General features: G+C 48.7%; 1 protein-coding gene across 1 annotated transcript; it reads left to right on the top strand.

Annotated features, from left to right (window-relative positions):
* Positions 1-1,124: 1,124 nt before the first annotated feature.
* On the top strand, positions 1,125-14,234 carry ATOX1 (antioxidant 1 copper chaperone). Its single transcript, XM_046668702.1, has 4 exons — positions 1,125-1,374; positions 7,967-8,042; positions 10,845-11,014; positions 14,099-14,234. Exons 1-3 carry the CDS (start codon positions 1,156-1,158, stop codon positions 10,967-10,969), a joined length of 420 nt encoding a protein of 139 aa, XP_046524658.1. The 5' UTR covers positions 1,125-1,155; the 3' UTR covers positions 10,970-11,014; positions 14,099-14,234.
* Positions 14,235-14,881: the final 647 nt, after the last annotated feature.

Below are 14,881 nucleotides of genomic sequence, written 5' to 3' on the forward strand. Positions count from 1 at the left end.
GCAGGAAGGGGAAAGGAGTGGTATCTGTTTCGTTTGAGAGGAAAGCAAGAGCTTTCCCAGAAGCCTCCTAGCTGACTCTGCCTTTGAGTCATCGGCCAGAGCCATATCATATGGGCACACTTGGCTGCAAGGGAGGATGAGAAAGCAAGTATTTAGGGGTTCCAGCCTCTGTAGCAGCTAGAGTAAAAAGATTGAGAATGAGTGTTGGGTTAGCCAAGCAATAGTTTCTGCCATCGGGACTGGTTAAATAAGTTATGGTACAACTGAATAATAGAAGGCTATGTCATACTAAAAAGAATGGACGGGATTGATATGGACTATTAAAAAAAAATCTCTAAGATAGTTCCTAAAATGAGAAAAGCAGGGTGCAACTCTGTATAGTATGCCTTTTCTTTAAAAAGGGAAGATCATCGTAGGACAGAGACTTTTCGCTGTATACTCTTTCGTGCTATTTTAAATTTTAAAAATAATATATACATCAGGGTTTTCCCTGTAGTCCTGCACCCATCCAAAATAACTTCTAGTAACATTTGCGGTAGTTCATTCCCGGCTTATTTTTATGTAAAAGACGGAATTCATGTATTTATTTATATGTTGGAACTAGAATTCTGTACATTTACCTCTCCTCTTTGACAGGGTTTCCTCATCTCTAATGAATTTCCATAACGCTGCCTCTCATGAATTGCACTCTCCTACCCAAATACCCCATCTTCCTTCATCAGATGCACGTGGACTCTTCCCGCTTAACTCAGATTATTACCTCCTCCCGAAGCCTCCCCTCTTCAACAGCCGCCCCCCGCCCCAGCACACACACTCCAGCTTCAGTTAGAGGTCCTTTCTCTGCTCTCGCGACACAACTCCTCCAACACTGCATCATCATCGCCTGCTTCCTTCGCTCCCTGCTGGGCTGTCTTTTCCACTACCGTCTTGGATGCCTAGGACAGCGCTGGCCCATGGATGCTACTCAATAAATATTGACCTTGTGAACATGTGAGATGGTCCCTTTAGGAAGGGACGGGGTCCTGGCCTGTTCACTACGGGAGCCTCTCTACGGATTCCCAACCCCTAACGCCAGCCTGACACACTGCAGGCGTTCTAAAAATGGCCAACAGGCGGTGGAGGCTGGCCCAGCGGCCCGCGTACCGCCTGGCTCAGATGTGCCGGGCGGCCGGGGACCCCGCCTGCCGCAAGGAGGCGGGACGGCCAGTGTTCCAACTTGCGTCTGCCCGCCCGCGGGGCCGGGGGGCGGGGCCTGGCCGGGCGGGCCGGAGGGGGCGGGGCCTCTCCGCGTGCACTCTCGGAAGAGCCACCCCGCCAACGCTCAGACCCGGGAAAGCCGTCATCGCTGCCGCTACCGCCTCCTCAGTCATGCCGGTAAGTGGCCGCGCCGCCCCCGCCCCGCGTAGACCCGCGGCGCTCGGCTTGCGCGTCGGCTGCACCGCCGCTCGGCCAGATGTCGCTATTCCAGGGCTCAGGCCGCGGCCAGAGCTATTGCCTCTCTCCTCACCTCTCCCCGCCCGGCCCCCAGCTTCTGCGACCCTCCGGAAGATCGGATCGGAAAGAAGTTTTATCTAGGAGCCGAGCTTCAGAACATCGGAGCTGCTAGGGCTGCCCTGATTACAAGCCCAAGCCTTCCCTGCCTAGACTGGGAAACTGAGACGCAGAGAAGGGCAGAGTCGCCTGAGATCACACAGGGAGTGGGTGGCTAGCCGGATCTGGGACGCCTAGTCCCCGCGCCTTCCATCTGGATGCTGGGGTGAAAGAGGGGGATGGGGTGGCTGTTGCCTCATGGAGAGGGCGGGTTTTCAGAGGTGTGTGTTTTTCCTGCCTTCGCCTGCGCCCTTAGCGCTGGGCCACACTGAATGCAGACAGTGCTTTCAACCTTTCCTACTAGTCACTTTCTGAACCTGAACCTGTGATCCCCAGAGAGGTTCAGGGACCTGTCCAAAGTCGCCAGTTGCTCAGCGACAGAGTTTGGGGAGGAGTGAGTAGGTCTCAGCCCACCTTTGCAGCTCTCTCAGTCTTGTCACATATACGTGGTTGCTCATGGGGCATTTTGTAGAAAATTAAGGCCTTTTGAGATAAAAATATTAAAAACCCAGTAACTTATTCAAGGTCATCTTGGGAGTTGGGCAGAGCCAAGGTTAAACCCCTTCAGGCTCCCAGTCTCTCCTGGCCTGACCACAAAAGTAGTAACACGGGCTTGGGAGGAAGCTCTGATCCCAGTTGCATCCTGTAGATCCTGAGTTGGTGTCATGTGGTGTTTAGCACTTTCCCCCAGGGTATCTAGTTCACAGTTCTGCTCCAAGTAGGAACCCAGAGGTATCCTGCAGGTGCCCTGTGTCTTAGCAGCCTAGCTTTGGGGAGCCAACAGGTGAGCCAGAGGCCCCCTGGGCTGATCCACAAACATATCAGGTGTCGTTTCCCTTGGGTCTTGGCAGGTGCCTTGAGACAAATCCTCAGACAATACAAAGTATGGACAAAGAACCTGATAGAATCAGCCCTCCCCGTTAAGCAAATCTGCCGAGGACAGCATTAATCACCCTGGGACTGGGACCATGGAGGCCACCAGGTTTTTGTGGGGGGTGACAGTGAAGGAAAGGCCAGCTTGAGGATCACTCTCTTCTCTGTTCACTTCTTGGAATTTTGACAAACAAAAGACCCTCCAGAGTGGATGATCAGATTGAAGAGGGCACTGACACCACATCGCCAGATGAACAGCTGAAGGAAGGAGGGTATTGGTCGAGGGACTGCCAACAAAACTACAAGGAGGAGAGTGTGTCACCTGGGAGGTTTCTCAGGCCAACACTTGGAATCTCAGGAACCTCTTTGAAAAATCTGTGCCCCTGCTGGCCAGCTGGGTGACCTCGGGCAAGCTGCTTTACCTCTTTGTGCCTGATTTCCTCATCTGTGAAATGGGGATAAAAACTGTGACCTCATAGGGCTGGTGTTAGTATTAACTGGAGAGAATGCCAGCAGAATATCTGGCACAGCCACTAACAGCTGGTTGCCAAGAAGTGGCCACTCTTGCGTAGACCGAGGACAAGTAAGGGCAGAACTATAGGCAGGCGGGTTTCAACCCCATTTTAACAAGGACCACAGTGGTTAGATGTTTTGACTTTGGAGACTGCGCAATCTAGGTCCTGCTGCTCAGTAGCTGTGTCCCCCTGAATGAGTGAACTTACCTTTGAACCTCAGCTTCCTTGTCTGTCAAGAAAGGATAATAATGGTACCCACCTCATGGGATTGTGGTGACAATTAAACACTGTAATGCACGTAAGTGTTTAGGACAATGCCTGGCGCATAGTAGGCACTCAAGTAGAAGGATTAGAAAACTCCCAGTCATCACGGTGTTACAAGACTGTACGTCCTGGATGTTTGAGAAAGAATTCCTTCTCTGGGAGGGACCTGCCCAATGTGACCCCACTCCATGCCTGCCCTTCCAGTTCTGAGATTCTCTGAAAGAACTGCACAGCGTACTGGGCTTTTTTTATCTACTTTAAAGGACCTGTTCTGTAGGTGACAGAGTAGACGCCCTGAGGGGCTGGGACTGTGCAAAATCAAGCATTCAGTGGTGGGGCTGGTCTTGGGATTTTCTGTAAAGAATGGATTACTCTGTCCATTAAGTAGATTTTCCGTACCCCCAAATTTACTTTTTTTAAATTAATTAATTTTTTTATTGTGGTCATAATAGTTTGTAACAATGTGAAATTTCAGTTGTACGTTATTATTTGTCAGACACCATATAAGTGTGCCCCTTCACCCCTTGTGCCCACCCCCACCCTCCTTTCCCCTGGTAACCACTAATCTCTTCTCTTTGTCCATAAGTTTGTTTATGTTCCACAAATACGTGAAATCATATAGTGTTTGTCTTTCTCTGCCTGGCTTATTTCACTTAACATAAAACCCTCAAGGTCCATCCATGTTGTTGCAAATGGGACAATTTGGTCTTTTTTATGGCTGAGTAGTATTCCATTGTATGTGTATATACCAAATCTTCTTTATCCAGTCATCGGTTGATGAGCACTTGGGTTGCTTCCACATCTTGGCTATTGTGAATAATGCTGCAATGAACATAGGGATGCATAAGTCTCTTTGAATTGTTGACTTCAAGTTCTTTGGATAAATAGCCAGTAGTGGGATGGCTGGATCATATGGTATTTCTATTTTTAATTTTTTGAGGAATCTCCATACTGTTTTCCATAGTGGCTGCACCAGTTTGGATTCCCACCAGCAGTGTATGAGGGCTCCTTTTTCTCCACAACCTCTTCAACATTTGTTATTTTTTTGTCCTGGTGATTATAGCCATTCTAATGGGTAAGAGGTGATATCTAAGTGTAGTTTTGATTTGCATTTCCTGATGATTAGTAACGTTGAACATCTTTTCATGTGCCTATTGGCCATCTGTATATCATCTTTGGGAAAATGTCTGTTCATATCCTCTGCCCACCAAATTTACTTTTGCAACTCAGAGGTGGAGGAGGGGAGCACTGAATTGTAACGTTTGCCATCCAGAAACCACCTCCTGGCTTCTGACCTCTCTACTGTGGAGGACAAAAGGAGACCCACTCTCTCTAGTCAGCAGTGGAAAACTTCAAATATCTGTTGACTTTAGGTCTTTGGGCAGCAAAACCTTGTGCTGCTTCACAAGGTGTTCTGACTCTCAGAACTCCTGCTAATAGTCAGGGTTGTGGGGGCTAGCGGGCGGCAGTGCTGTTTGCTGGTCCAGAACCAGCAAGATGTCCCTGGAGCCTGGAACGCCTGGGTTCACATCCCAGCCTCAGCACCTACTCCCCATGCGACTGTGGGCCCCTAGGTTAACTCCTGAGAACCTCAGTTTCCTCCTGAGTAAAATAGGGTGACTACTTCCCTTTACCAGGCTGGGGGAGGGCTAACTTAGCGAATAAAGAGCATTTGGCACATGGTGGACATTCAATAGATTTAGGTCTTAGATTGGTCTTGCAAACCCTTTAAAGCTTTGGATGAGTATACAGGTGCAAACCACTGACGAATCTTGATTGTTGGTTCTTCTAGAGCAGGAGACAGCAAACATTTCCTTAAAGGGCCAGATAGTAAATACTTTAGGCTTCATAAACCATATGGTCTGTTACGGCTACTCAGGTCTGCCACTATGGTGTGAAAGTAAATGAATGGGCTTAGCTCTGTTCCAGTAAAGCTTTATAAAACCAGGTTGCGGGCGCGCTGTAGTTAGTGTTCTAGAACAGCATCTCAAACTGTAATGTGGGCAGAAATAAACTGAGTGTCTTGAAATGAGGATTCTGACTGGGGCAGGACCTGAGATGCTGCATTTCTGGCAAGCTCCCAGCTGCTGCTGCTACTGTTGGTCTGAGGACCACACCCTAAAGACAGGATTTTGGAATACTCATTCCAAATCCCTATTTCCAGCATTTGTTGTGGTGGTTATTGAATAGTCACGAACCAAGCTGAAGGAATCAGAGGTTGTTTAACCAGAAGAAAAGAAAAACGAACCATTTTATTTAAGGCAGGTCTTGCAGATTTGGCGTCAATAAAATAGTAGTCTCCTGGTCACATGGTTAAATAATTCAGCGCTGGGAATCCAAGCCGCTTAACTCTTGGTCTCAGTTTCCCCTGTACAGCGTGATGATGATCCAGACCCAAAGATGTTCTAAGACTTGGAAAGTGTTTGAGAAGCTACTTTACCAGTTTTTCTCAGTGTGTAGTCTTGCCTCCCTGTCTCTTCCTCGTGCCTTAAAAATGGAGCGGCCCAGGCTCACCCCAGAGCCACAGAGCCGACTGAGGCAGGTGGCAGCAGAGCCACTCGGTCCACAGGCTCCCCGATGATTCTTATGCGCACTGAAGTTGAGAAAACTGAGTTGGCTAATACCTGTTGGGTATAAATAAGGGGCCTGGGGCCTTTGAGGGGCAGGGATTTTTGCCTGAGGTACTTCCAGCGAGATATATTTCTATGCCCAGAATTCCAATTGAGATAATAGATTTGAAATCTTTTGAAGTGCTTCCTGAAAAGTATAGCCATTGTTTTTTGAAGGGAAAGAAAAGAGGGAAGTAGAACAAACTAATAATAATAAATCTGATAGCTAACTTTTTACCCAGTGGAATCTACTGCTGGGTCTGAGTCTCTTTACCTGATGTTTTATCTGTTGTTCCTGGGTAATTAGCCCAAACTTAGTGGTTTAAAACAACAAACATTTATTAATTCTCGTTTTCTGAGAGTCAGGGAACTGGGAGCAGCTGAGCTGGGTGTTTGTGGCTCAGGGTCTCTCGTGAAGTTGCAGTGAAGATGTTGGCCAGGGCTGTGGTCCGTCGGAAGGAGGATCTGCTTCCAAGATGGCTCCCTCACATGGCTGTTGACTGGAGGACTCAGTTCCTCACCACATGCACTTCTCCACAGGGTCGCTTGAATGTCCTTAAGACGCAGCAGCCAGCTTCCTCTTGAGCGCGGAGAGAGAGCAATGTAGAAGCACACGGTCTTTTATGACCTAGCCTCAGATGTCACATAACATCACTTCAGCCATCTTCTACTGGACCCACAGACCAACCTTGAGATATTGTGGAATGGGACTACTCAAAAATATAAATACCCAGAGGCGGAGATTGCCGGGCCCATCTTGCATGCTGGCTACCACACTTAAAATCCTATGTTCATTCCATTCACCACCCTGAGGGACTCTCATCCCCATTTTGCAGATGTAGAAACCAAGGCACAGAGGAGTTAAGTAACTTACTCATGGTCATACAGCTAGTAAATGTCAGAGCTGGGATCTGAAGAGGGGTCTCATTTCTAGAGATTTTAAAAGGAAGGAAGTATAGGGGCTGGCCCGGTGGCGCAGTGGTTAAGTGCGCACATTCCACTTCTCAGTGGCCCAGGATTCGCCGATTCGGATCCTGGGTGCAGACATGGCACCGCTTGGCCAGCCATGCTGTCGTAGGCATCCCACATATAAAGTAGAGGAAGATGGGCATGGATGTTAGCTCAGGGCCAGCCTTCCTCAGCAAAAAGAGGAGGATTGGCAGATGTTAGCTCAGGGCTAATCTCCCTCAAAAAAAGAAAAATGAAGGAAGTATTGGTATAAGTAATCTTTGTCTGAAAGCAAAGGAAAGGATCCAGAGGTCCTCAACCAGCCACGTCAATCATCCATTCTCTCAACAAAATGCATTAAGCACCTGCTCTGTACCAGGCGCTGTTCCAAGTATTGGGGATGCTGCAGTGAACTGAGCAAAACCCCTGTCTTCTGGGAGCTTGGTTCGTTAGATATCCTGGAGACTGTAGGATGTGGAGCCCGCACAGAGAGTGCAGGAGCCTGGGTTCCCTTACAGGCCTGGCCTCCAGCTCACTGGGAGCCCCGGCAAATCCTTTCCTTTCCCAGGTCTGGGTACTCCCTCTGCGAGTGATGCCCTTGGATGAGAGCAATGGTCTCCGTGTGTCAGAATCCCCAGGGAGGCTTGCTGGCCATAATGGATGCCCCAGCCCGGGCTTACTGATCAGAACCTGTAGTTTTTGCAAGCTCCCAGCTGATTCTAATGCAGAAAGTGATCTTCTGATGCATAAATAAGACCACCAGATCAACATTGCTCAGAGTACTGGGGCCCACCCACATCAGACTTGTTGGTGGTCCCGAGACAAGCCCAGAGCTCAAGAATCAGAATTTTGAAGGTGAAACCAGAAACCGTTTTAAACTAGCTTCCCAGGTGATTCGACTCATTGTGTACCAAACACTGCTAAAGGATTTAGAGGGATTATCTCATTTAATCCAACAAACTATGAGATGGAGAAACCCTCAGTTAACGCGACTTTGCGGTTGACGAGAGTAGGAGGTCAGAAACAGGCTGCTGGGAAGTCTGACGACAGCCAGATCTTGCCCAGTCTCTCTGCCCCCTGTCTTGGCCCCGGAGGCGACCTGCATGCTGGTGGAGTGTGTGGGTCACTCTGCAGGACTTGGCTCATGGTCCCCTTTGTTTGTTTCAGAAGCACGAGTTCTCCGTGGACATGGCCTGTGAAGGCTGCTCTAATGCGGTCACTCGGGTCCTCAACAAGCTGGGAGGTGAGTGAGTGGCCCTTGGTGGGGAATGGGGTGGGGGAGACAGATACACTTATATTCAAATGCATGCAGACATGGCGCAGGAGAAGCTTGAGTTTAAGCTGATAATAATGGTAAAACTGAAATATATTGAGTACTTAGCGTGTGCCGAGTACTCTGCTTAGTAGCTTCTGTGGACCATGTCATTGAATCCTCACCACAACCATTTCAGGTAGCTTCTTTTTTTTTTGAGGAAGACTGGCCCTGAGCTAACATCCATGCCCATCTTTCTCTACTTTATATGTGGGACGCCTACCACAGCATGGCTTGCCAAGTCTGCACCCGGGATCCGAACCAGCGGACCCCGGGCCGCCAAAGCGGAACGTGCGAACTTAACTGCTGCTCCACCGGGCCAGCCCCTAGATAGCTTCTTAAATTATCTCCATTTTGAACACGAGAGAAAGGAAGTTCAGAGAGGTTAGGTAACTTGGCTGGGATCACACAGCTGGTAAGTGGCAGAGCTGGGATTGGCCATGCCGTCTAGCTCCAGAGCCCTGGCAGCATGCGTTAGTACATTGGTGATCTCCAGTGTAATCACTTTTGTTATATGACACATCTGAGTGTCATTTTCTATTAAAATTTAAAATGTGACAATTTAAAAGTAAACTTTGAATCGGTCATGTGTAGCACTTCTAAAGCACCTTCTTTGGACATATTTAGAAAACCATTATTCTCATCCAGCCCCCTTAATTCTCAGCTGGGGAAACTGAGGCCCAGAGAGGGCTGGGGTCTGGCCTTGGGGTCCCACGAGGGAGGGACGGAGTTGTGATCAGAGTTCTGGTAGTGCCAGGGCAGTCGGTCTTCTAAGATTTTCGTTTTTAAAGCCCTGGATGAAAATAACACCCCATTTTCAAGGGCTTCCATGTGGCTGGGGTCTCATTAGCACTTCACACAGTCTTCTGAGCCGTACTTTCCATCTGGGGAATGGGGATGTTGGCATTGTTGCCTGGGAGGGAAGGGACTTGCCCAAAGTCCCCCAGTGAGTCGTGGCTGGTTTCCAGTCCTGATAACTAGGATCTTAGTTTGAAAGAAGCTGAAGCAGTGGAAAGAACCTGGCTGCTGACTTACCACATGACTCTGGGCTCTTCTCCCGGGAGCCTGGGTTTCCCCAGCTGTCGTATGGGAATGTCAGCCTACACCAGCTTTTGCTGTGGATACTTTAAGAACGAACCTCTGCTCGGAAGCCCCTCATACACATTGCGGCCCGCTGTGGATGAAGCAAGGGGGCCCTGCTTTCTCTCTTGACAGCCAAGGACACCTGCCCTGGACCCAGGGCTTCAGGGTGCACAGTTTGAAATGTACTGTGTTAGATGATTTCAGTTTCTTCCAACTCTATGATGCCACCAAAATATTTATTCCAAAGAAGAGGAGACACTTCTGAACCAAAAGACAAAAACCCAGAGTGTAGCAAGAGCACTTTGCACCTTTTTGCCCCGGGTATCCGTTAGGTACCAATTCAGAGTTTATTACTAAACCCTGCGCCATGTGATTTTTAAGGCCTCTTGACTGATGCTTAGAGATCTGCCTTTGAACTTGGACAGGTTTCTCCCCATCTTTCACTACTATCCCCAGCTTGGGTGGCCTCTTGAGAAGGGTCAGAAGGGTTTTCTGAGTTGGTTGGGGCCCCAGATGAGCAGTACTGGGCCTGAGGAATCACGGTCTAATGGCATACTTGACTGGGAGGACCATAAGAACTGGCCAACCCCAACCCCTTCATGAACTGGAGGGGAAACTGAGGCCTATAATGGGCAAGACTGGCCCATGGTCACCCACTAGTCAGTGGTGAAGCCAGGCCTGGAACCAGTCAAGGGCTTTCCCTCCACCCTCTGTTGTCTCAACAAGACCAATTCTAGGTCCTCCCATGTATTGCTGAGTTGGGGGCCTTTAAATTGGCACAGCCCTTTAGGAGGGCAGCTTTGCAATATCTGTTAACGTTTAAAATGTACCTGTCTGTTTCCCCACGATTTCCATTGTATGAATTCACGGTATAGAAATATTTTCACAAGTTCTGTAAGATATGTTCAAGTATGCTTACTCTAGCATTGTTGTGCTAATAGTGAAAAATTGGAAGCAACCTCAGTGTCCATCAGTGGGGGATTGAGTAGATGTGTGGTACATCCACACTGTGGAAGACTGTGTAGCTGTTAAAAAGAATGAAGGAAGTCTCTGTGTGCTAAGATGGTGAGACGTCCTGGGCATTCGAAAGTGAAATACAGCCACACCAATTTATGTAGTATGATGCCATTTAGGGGAATTGCTTTTCATTTGTCTGTCTGGGAAAAAGCCTGGGTAGATGCCATCCTGCTCACAGTGCTCTAGAGGTTGGAGACAGTAGGGGGCCTTATACATTCTAATTTTATTCAGAAATGTTTGCCCTTTTTTTTTTTTTAATGGTGTGTCTGTATTACTTTTTCAATTAAAAAAAAAAACACTTAAAAGAAGCCCCAGGCTTGAGCAAACTCTAGGATCAGCAAACTGCAGCCCATGGGCCAGGTCATCCAGCCTGCAGCCTGTTTTTGTACAGCTGAGAATGGTTTGTACGTGTTTAAAGGGTTGTAAAGACAATAGGCATACAGAAGAATTTGCTGCCAAGTCCACACGGCCACGTATGCTCTCTGGCCCTTTGCAAGAAAAGTTGGCTAAGCACTGGTCTGCAGGAAAGGGGAAGGGTGTTGTGAGTAAGACTTTTGGAGCCTGAACTCTTCCCCACTGTGACTGGGAGGATCTCTGCTTCCTCCCCCAACACCCCACTTCCTTTTCCTGCAGGAGTTCAGTTTGACATTGACCTGCCCAACAAGAAGGTTTGCATCGACTCTGAGCACAGCGTGGACACTCTGCTGGAGACCCTGGGGAAAACAGGAAAGGCCGTTTCCTACCTCGGCCCCAAGTAGCAAGGGCCTGGGCCCCTGGCCCGCAGGATGGACCAAAGCGGGCAGGTGGGTGAGGCCCCAGCACTTCAACAAAATATTTCATTATCTACTGCAAATCGCATGTTCCTGGAATCCTTGCAGCCAACTGCGAGTAGAGAGAGTACTATGTAATGTCTCCCAGGGCCCCCTTTATGACTTGGAGGGTGCAGTTCTTGATCAACAGGGGTTAAGTTAAGAGCTATGTGTTTTTGCTTTGATAAATTGGCTGTCCTATCAGAGATGACGCCTATGCCCTAGACCTTGAGCCCCTTGCACTGACCAGGTAAGTTACTTCATACTTGGCCTCTCTCCCGACTGGAAACTGCTGTGGGCTTCCTGAGCATGCCCTCTGCCCAGACCGCTGCAAAAACAATCGCGTGTCTAAGCTGGACATTCTCTTTGATTTTACGTAATCTGGAGGGGCAGGTAAGAGGCACAGGGCCAGTACTCTTCACTGTGAAACCAGGGCAGACCTTACTCATCGATCCAACGTTCCTGCCCTCTGTTCCCAGCCGCATTCTCAGACTCCCTCACAGCATAGCCCTCCTAGCTGTCACCGCCCATGGAGTGCATTTGATGGGGCAGTTACAATGATTGTCGCATCCCTGATGTGGTTCAGTGCTCTCACTGTACTTGAGAAGGATGAGGCCTGGAGAGGGGAAGTGACTTGCCCAAAGCCCCACACAGGTGAGTGGCAGAGCCAGGAGGAGAGTCAGGCATCCTGAGTTGGAGCTCTATAATGGTTGGTGGCATTGTCTCTGTGAGTGGGCCCACGGAGAGCTCCCCAGGCAGCGGCCAGCTACAGCTGACTGGCCAGCTGTGACAGTCCCCTTTGAGTATGGCCTCCTTCCTAAAGGTGTACCTTGGAATCTGAGCCATGGCAGTGTCTTGTAGTATGGTGACATCACATGCAAATCGTGAGATGTCGCATGTGTCTTTTCCTTATCCCTTTTCTGTCCATGGATACAGCCCATGTTCAGGAAGGAGCCCGGGATGAATAATCGAAATTCTGGGATTCTAATTCCAGCTCTGCCCTCATTTCACATGCGACTTTGGACACTTCCTATATTACTGAGACTCAGGCCTCCCATCTGTAAAATGGGGCTACAGCCTCTACCCCGCTTTCCTGCCATGTGGGGGTTCCTGTGAAATCTCTCTGAATGTGAGGGATGATCCTTAAAGGGAGGATAATGTTTCTACCATGCTGTGCATCAGTGTTCACCACCTGGTTCCTACACCCCTAGGGTTTTGAGGGAGGGTGAGTGGGTGGGATTCTGGGCCCCACCATTTGTCCCCACTAGCCCTGTTTCATATTGGGTCTCCATGTAAGATTAGATTGTTTGATAAAAGTGCTCTGGGGCTGGCCTGGTGGCGCAGCAGTTAAGTTTGCACACTCTTCTTCGGTGGCCCAGGGTTTGCTGGTTCGGATCCCAGGTGCAGACCTATGCACTGCTTGTCAAGCCATGCTGTGGCAGGTGTCCCACATATAAAGTAGGGGATGATGGGCACAGATGTTAGCTTAGGCTCAGTCTTGCTCAGCAAAAAGAGAAGGATTGGCGGTAGATGTTAGCTCAGGACTAATCTTCCTCAAAAAAAATAAAAAATATAAAAGTTCTCTGACAAGAAGGGATGGAGGGAGGGAAGATGAAAAACATCCTGAGCAGGCTATCCACATGGGGGAGCCCCAAGATAGACGCCTTGAATTGGAAACAGCCTGAGCATGTGAATTTTCTTTACCTACAAAAATAACACCTGCCAGTTGTAAACCTTGTGTAGCTTAATGTGTATTTTTCTCATAGTAGTTTTTTTTTACTGAGGTGAAGTTCATATGACATAGAATTAACCATTTTAAAGTACAGCATTCTGTGGTATTTAGAGCATTTACAATGTTGTACGAACACCACCTCTCTCTAGTTTCAAAACTTTTTTATCACTTGAGAAAAACTCCTTGTACCATTGAGTTATCGCTCCCCACTTCCCCCTCTCCCAGCCCCTGCTAACACTGATCTGGTTTCTGCCTCTCTGGATTCGCCTATTCTGGATGTTTCATATGAAAGGAATCATACGATGTGTGACTTTCTGTGTCTGACTTCTTGCCCTTAGCATCTTTTCAAGATTCATCCTCTGTCAGTACTTCCTTCTTTTCTATGGCTGAATAATTCTCACAGTGGTTTTGTTTTGTTTTGTTTGTTTTTTTCCTCCCCAAAGCCCCAGTACACAGTTGTATATCTTAGTTGTAGGTCATTCTAATTCTTCTATGTGGGATGCTGCCACAGCATGGCTTGATGAGTGGTGTGTAGGTCAATGCCCGGGATCAGAACCTGTGGACCCCAGGCCACTGAAGCGGAGCGCGTGAACTTAACCACTATGCCAGGGGCCGGCCCCCTCACAGTAGTTTTTATTCATTTATTTTAGCTTTTTTACTATAGGAAGTTTCAAACGTACAAGTAGTAAAATGAATCCCCGTGTACCCATTACCCAGATCCAACAATTATCAAATCACTGCCATCACTGTCTCATCTATGGCCCCCCCATATTATTTTGAAGCAAATTCTAGACACCATGTAGTTTTGTGTGTACTGTGTCAGTAACCACGTGTCGTAAGGAAAGGCTCCTGTGGATTCAGAGGCACGGCACTGGGTGAGTCACCCATCCAGCGAGCTTTGCCCCAGGCGGCGTAGATCTCGGTCTGTTTTCAGCAGCTCCCCGGTGGCTGAGTTGAAACCCCGTTTCAACAGCAGAGAGAGTGTTTATTGGTTGTGAAGTCACCTTGATGGGCTGGCAGAATCGTTGCCTCCTGATTTTGTCTGTTGCCTTCCCAGTGTGAATTGAAACAGGACAGGGAGTACTGTCCCAGCAGCCCTGGGAGCTCCCCGGAAGGGGGCCTCAGCGGTGGTCGACTCAGCGAGGTTAATGGCTTCCAGCCCAGCCGAGTGTAACAGACGTGGTGGGGGCAGTGTGCAGGGCTGACCGCTGGGCTTCCCGTCCTGCCCCAGCACCTGGGTTTCCCCCCTCCGCCCCCACTGCCCTCAGCGAACCTTGACTGCTTTTGCAGTGTCTCCATGTGCACAGCAGATGGCGCCTTTGCTCCACCTAACTTATCTCTTCCAGGCCTGACCCTCTCCTGCCTTCCAGACAGACCTGGGGCCTGGCAGTCCTGCTCAGTGACCGGAGTTCCTGCAGAGACCCTCACTCGCCCTCCTCCTCCCTAGCTTCCCTGCAATAAAGTCGAGCTGCTTTCATTGGAGGTGTTGTCTCTTGCGTGGTCTTGATGTCACTTGCTATGAAGGAGATAATCGCAATGCCTACTTGGGTTGGAGTTCTTAGAGCTCCTGACTGGGGGTAAGGCCCGGTGGGTTCTCATTTTTTGCTGTGTGATCTTTAGCAAGTCACTTCCCCTCTCTGGGCCTCACTTTTCCTCATCTGTAAAGTGAAGGTGTTGGGCCAGGTTGATCCCCTTTCTTTTCACTACTTTCTTAGATTCCATGTTTTGAAACACCTTCGTCTTATCAAGAAAATTGCACCTAAGGGATATTGAATCTTAAGGCAGTTAGACTAGAGGGTAGAGGCTGTGAAGATAGACTGCCAACAATAGAGTCCAAGCTCCAGGACCTCCCAGGGGGCCCCCAACCTCCTGTTGTCCACAGGCATAAAATGTGGGAACAGCATCCTCTGCACATGGTAGTTGTGGGGCTTGAATGAACTGACGCCTGTCAGTCACTAGTTAGGCAGTAAACATCCTCACTCGTTTTTGTGTTTTTCATTAATCAAAGGTCTATCAAAATGGCAGCTGGGATTCCAGTCAGCCTAGGAATTAGTGCCTCCCAGAGTTGATTCAATTATGTCAAAATGGAATGTTTTCGCGTGTGTAGCTTTATTTTATTTTTTAAAAAT

This window comes from Equus quagga, chromosome 7 (assembly GCF_021613505.1).
Source record: "Equus quagga isolate Etosha38 chromosome 7, UCLA_HA_Equagga_1.0, whole genome shotgun sequence".
Lineage (NCBI taxonomy): Eukaryota > Metazoa > Chordata > Mammalia > Perissodactyla > Equidae > Equus > Equus quagga.

What these genes read in the sequence shown, in the direction of transcription:
- ATOX1 (XM_046668702.1), top strand. Translation starts at nt 1,156, where the DNA reads ATGTGCCGGGCGGCCGGGGACCCCGCCTGCCGCAAGGAGGCGGGACGG. An exon ending in CCGCCTCCTCAGTCATGCCG is followed by an intron (nt 1,375 to 7,966) that starts GTAAGTGGCCGC and finishes TGTTTGTTTCAG; the next exon opens with AAGCACGAGTTCTCCGTGGA. An exon ending in GGTCCTCAACAAGCTGGGAG is followed by an intron (nt 8,043 to 10,844) that starts GTGAGTGAGTGG and finishes CTTTTCCTGCAG; the next exon opens with GAGTTCAGTTTGACATTGAC.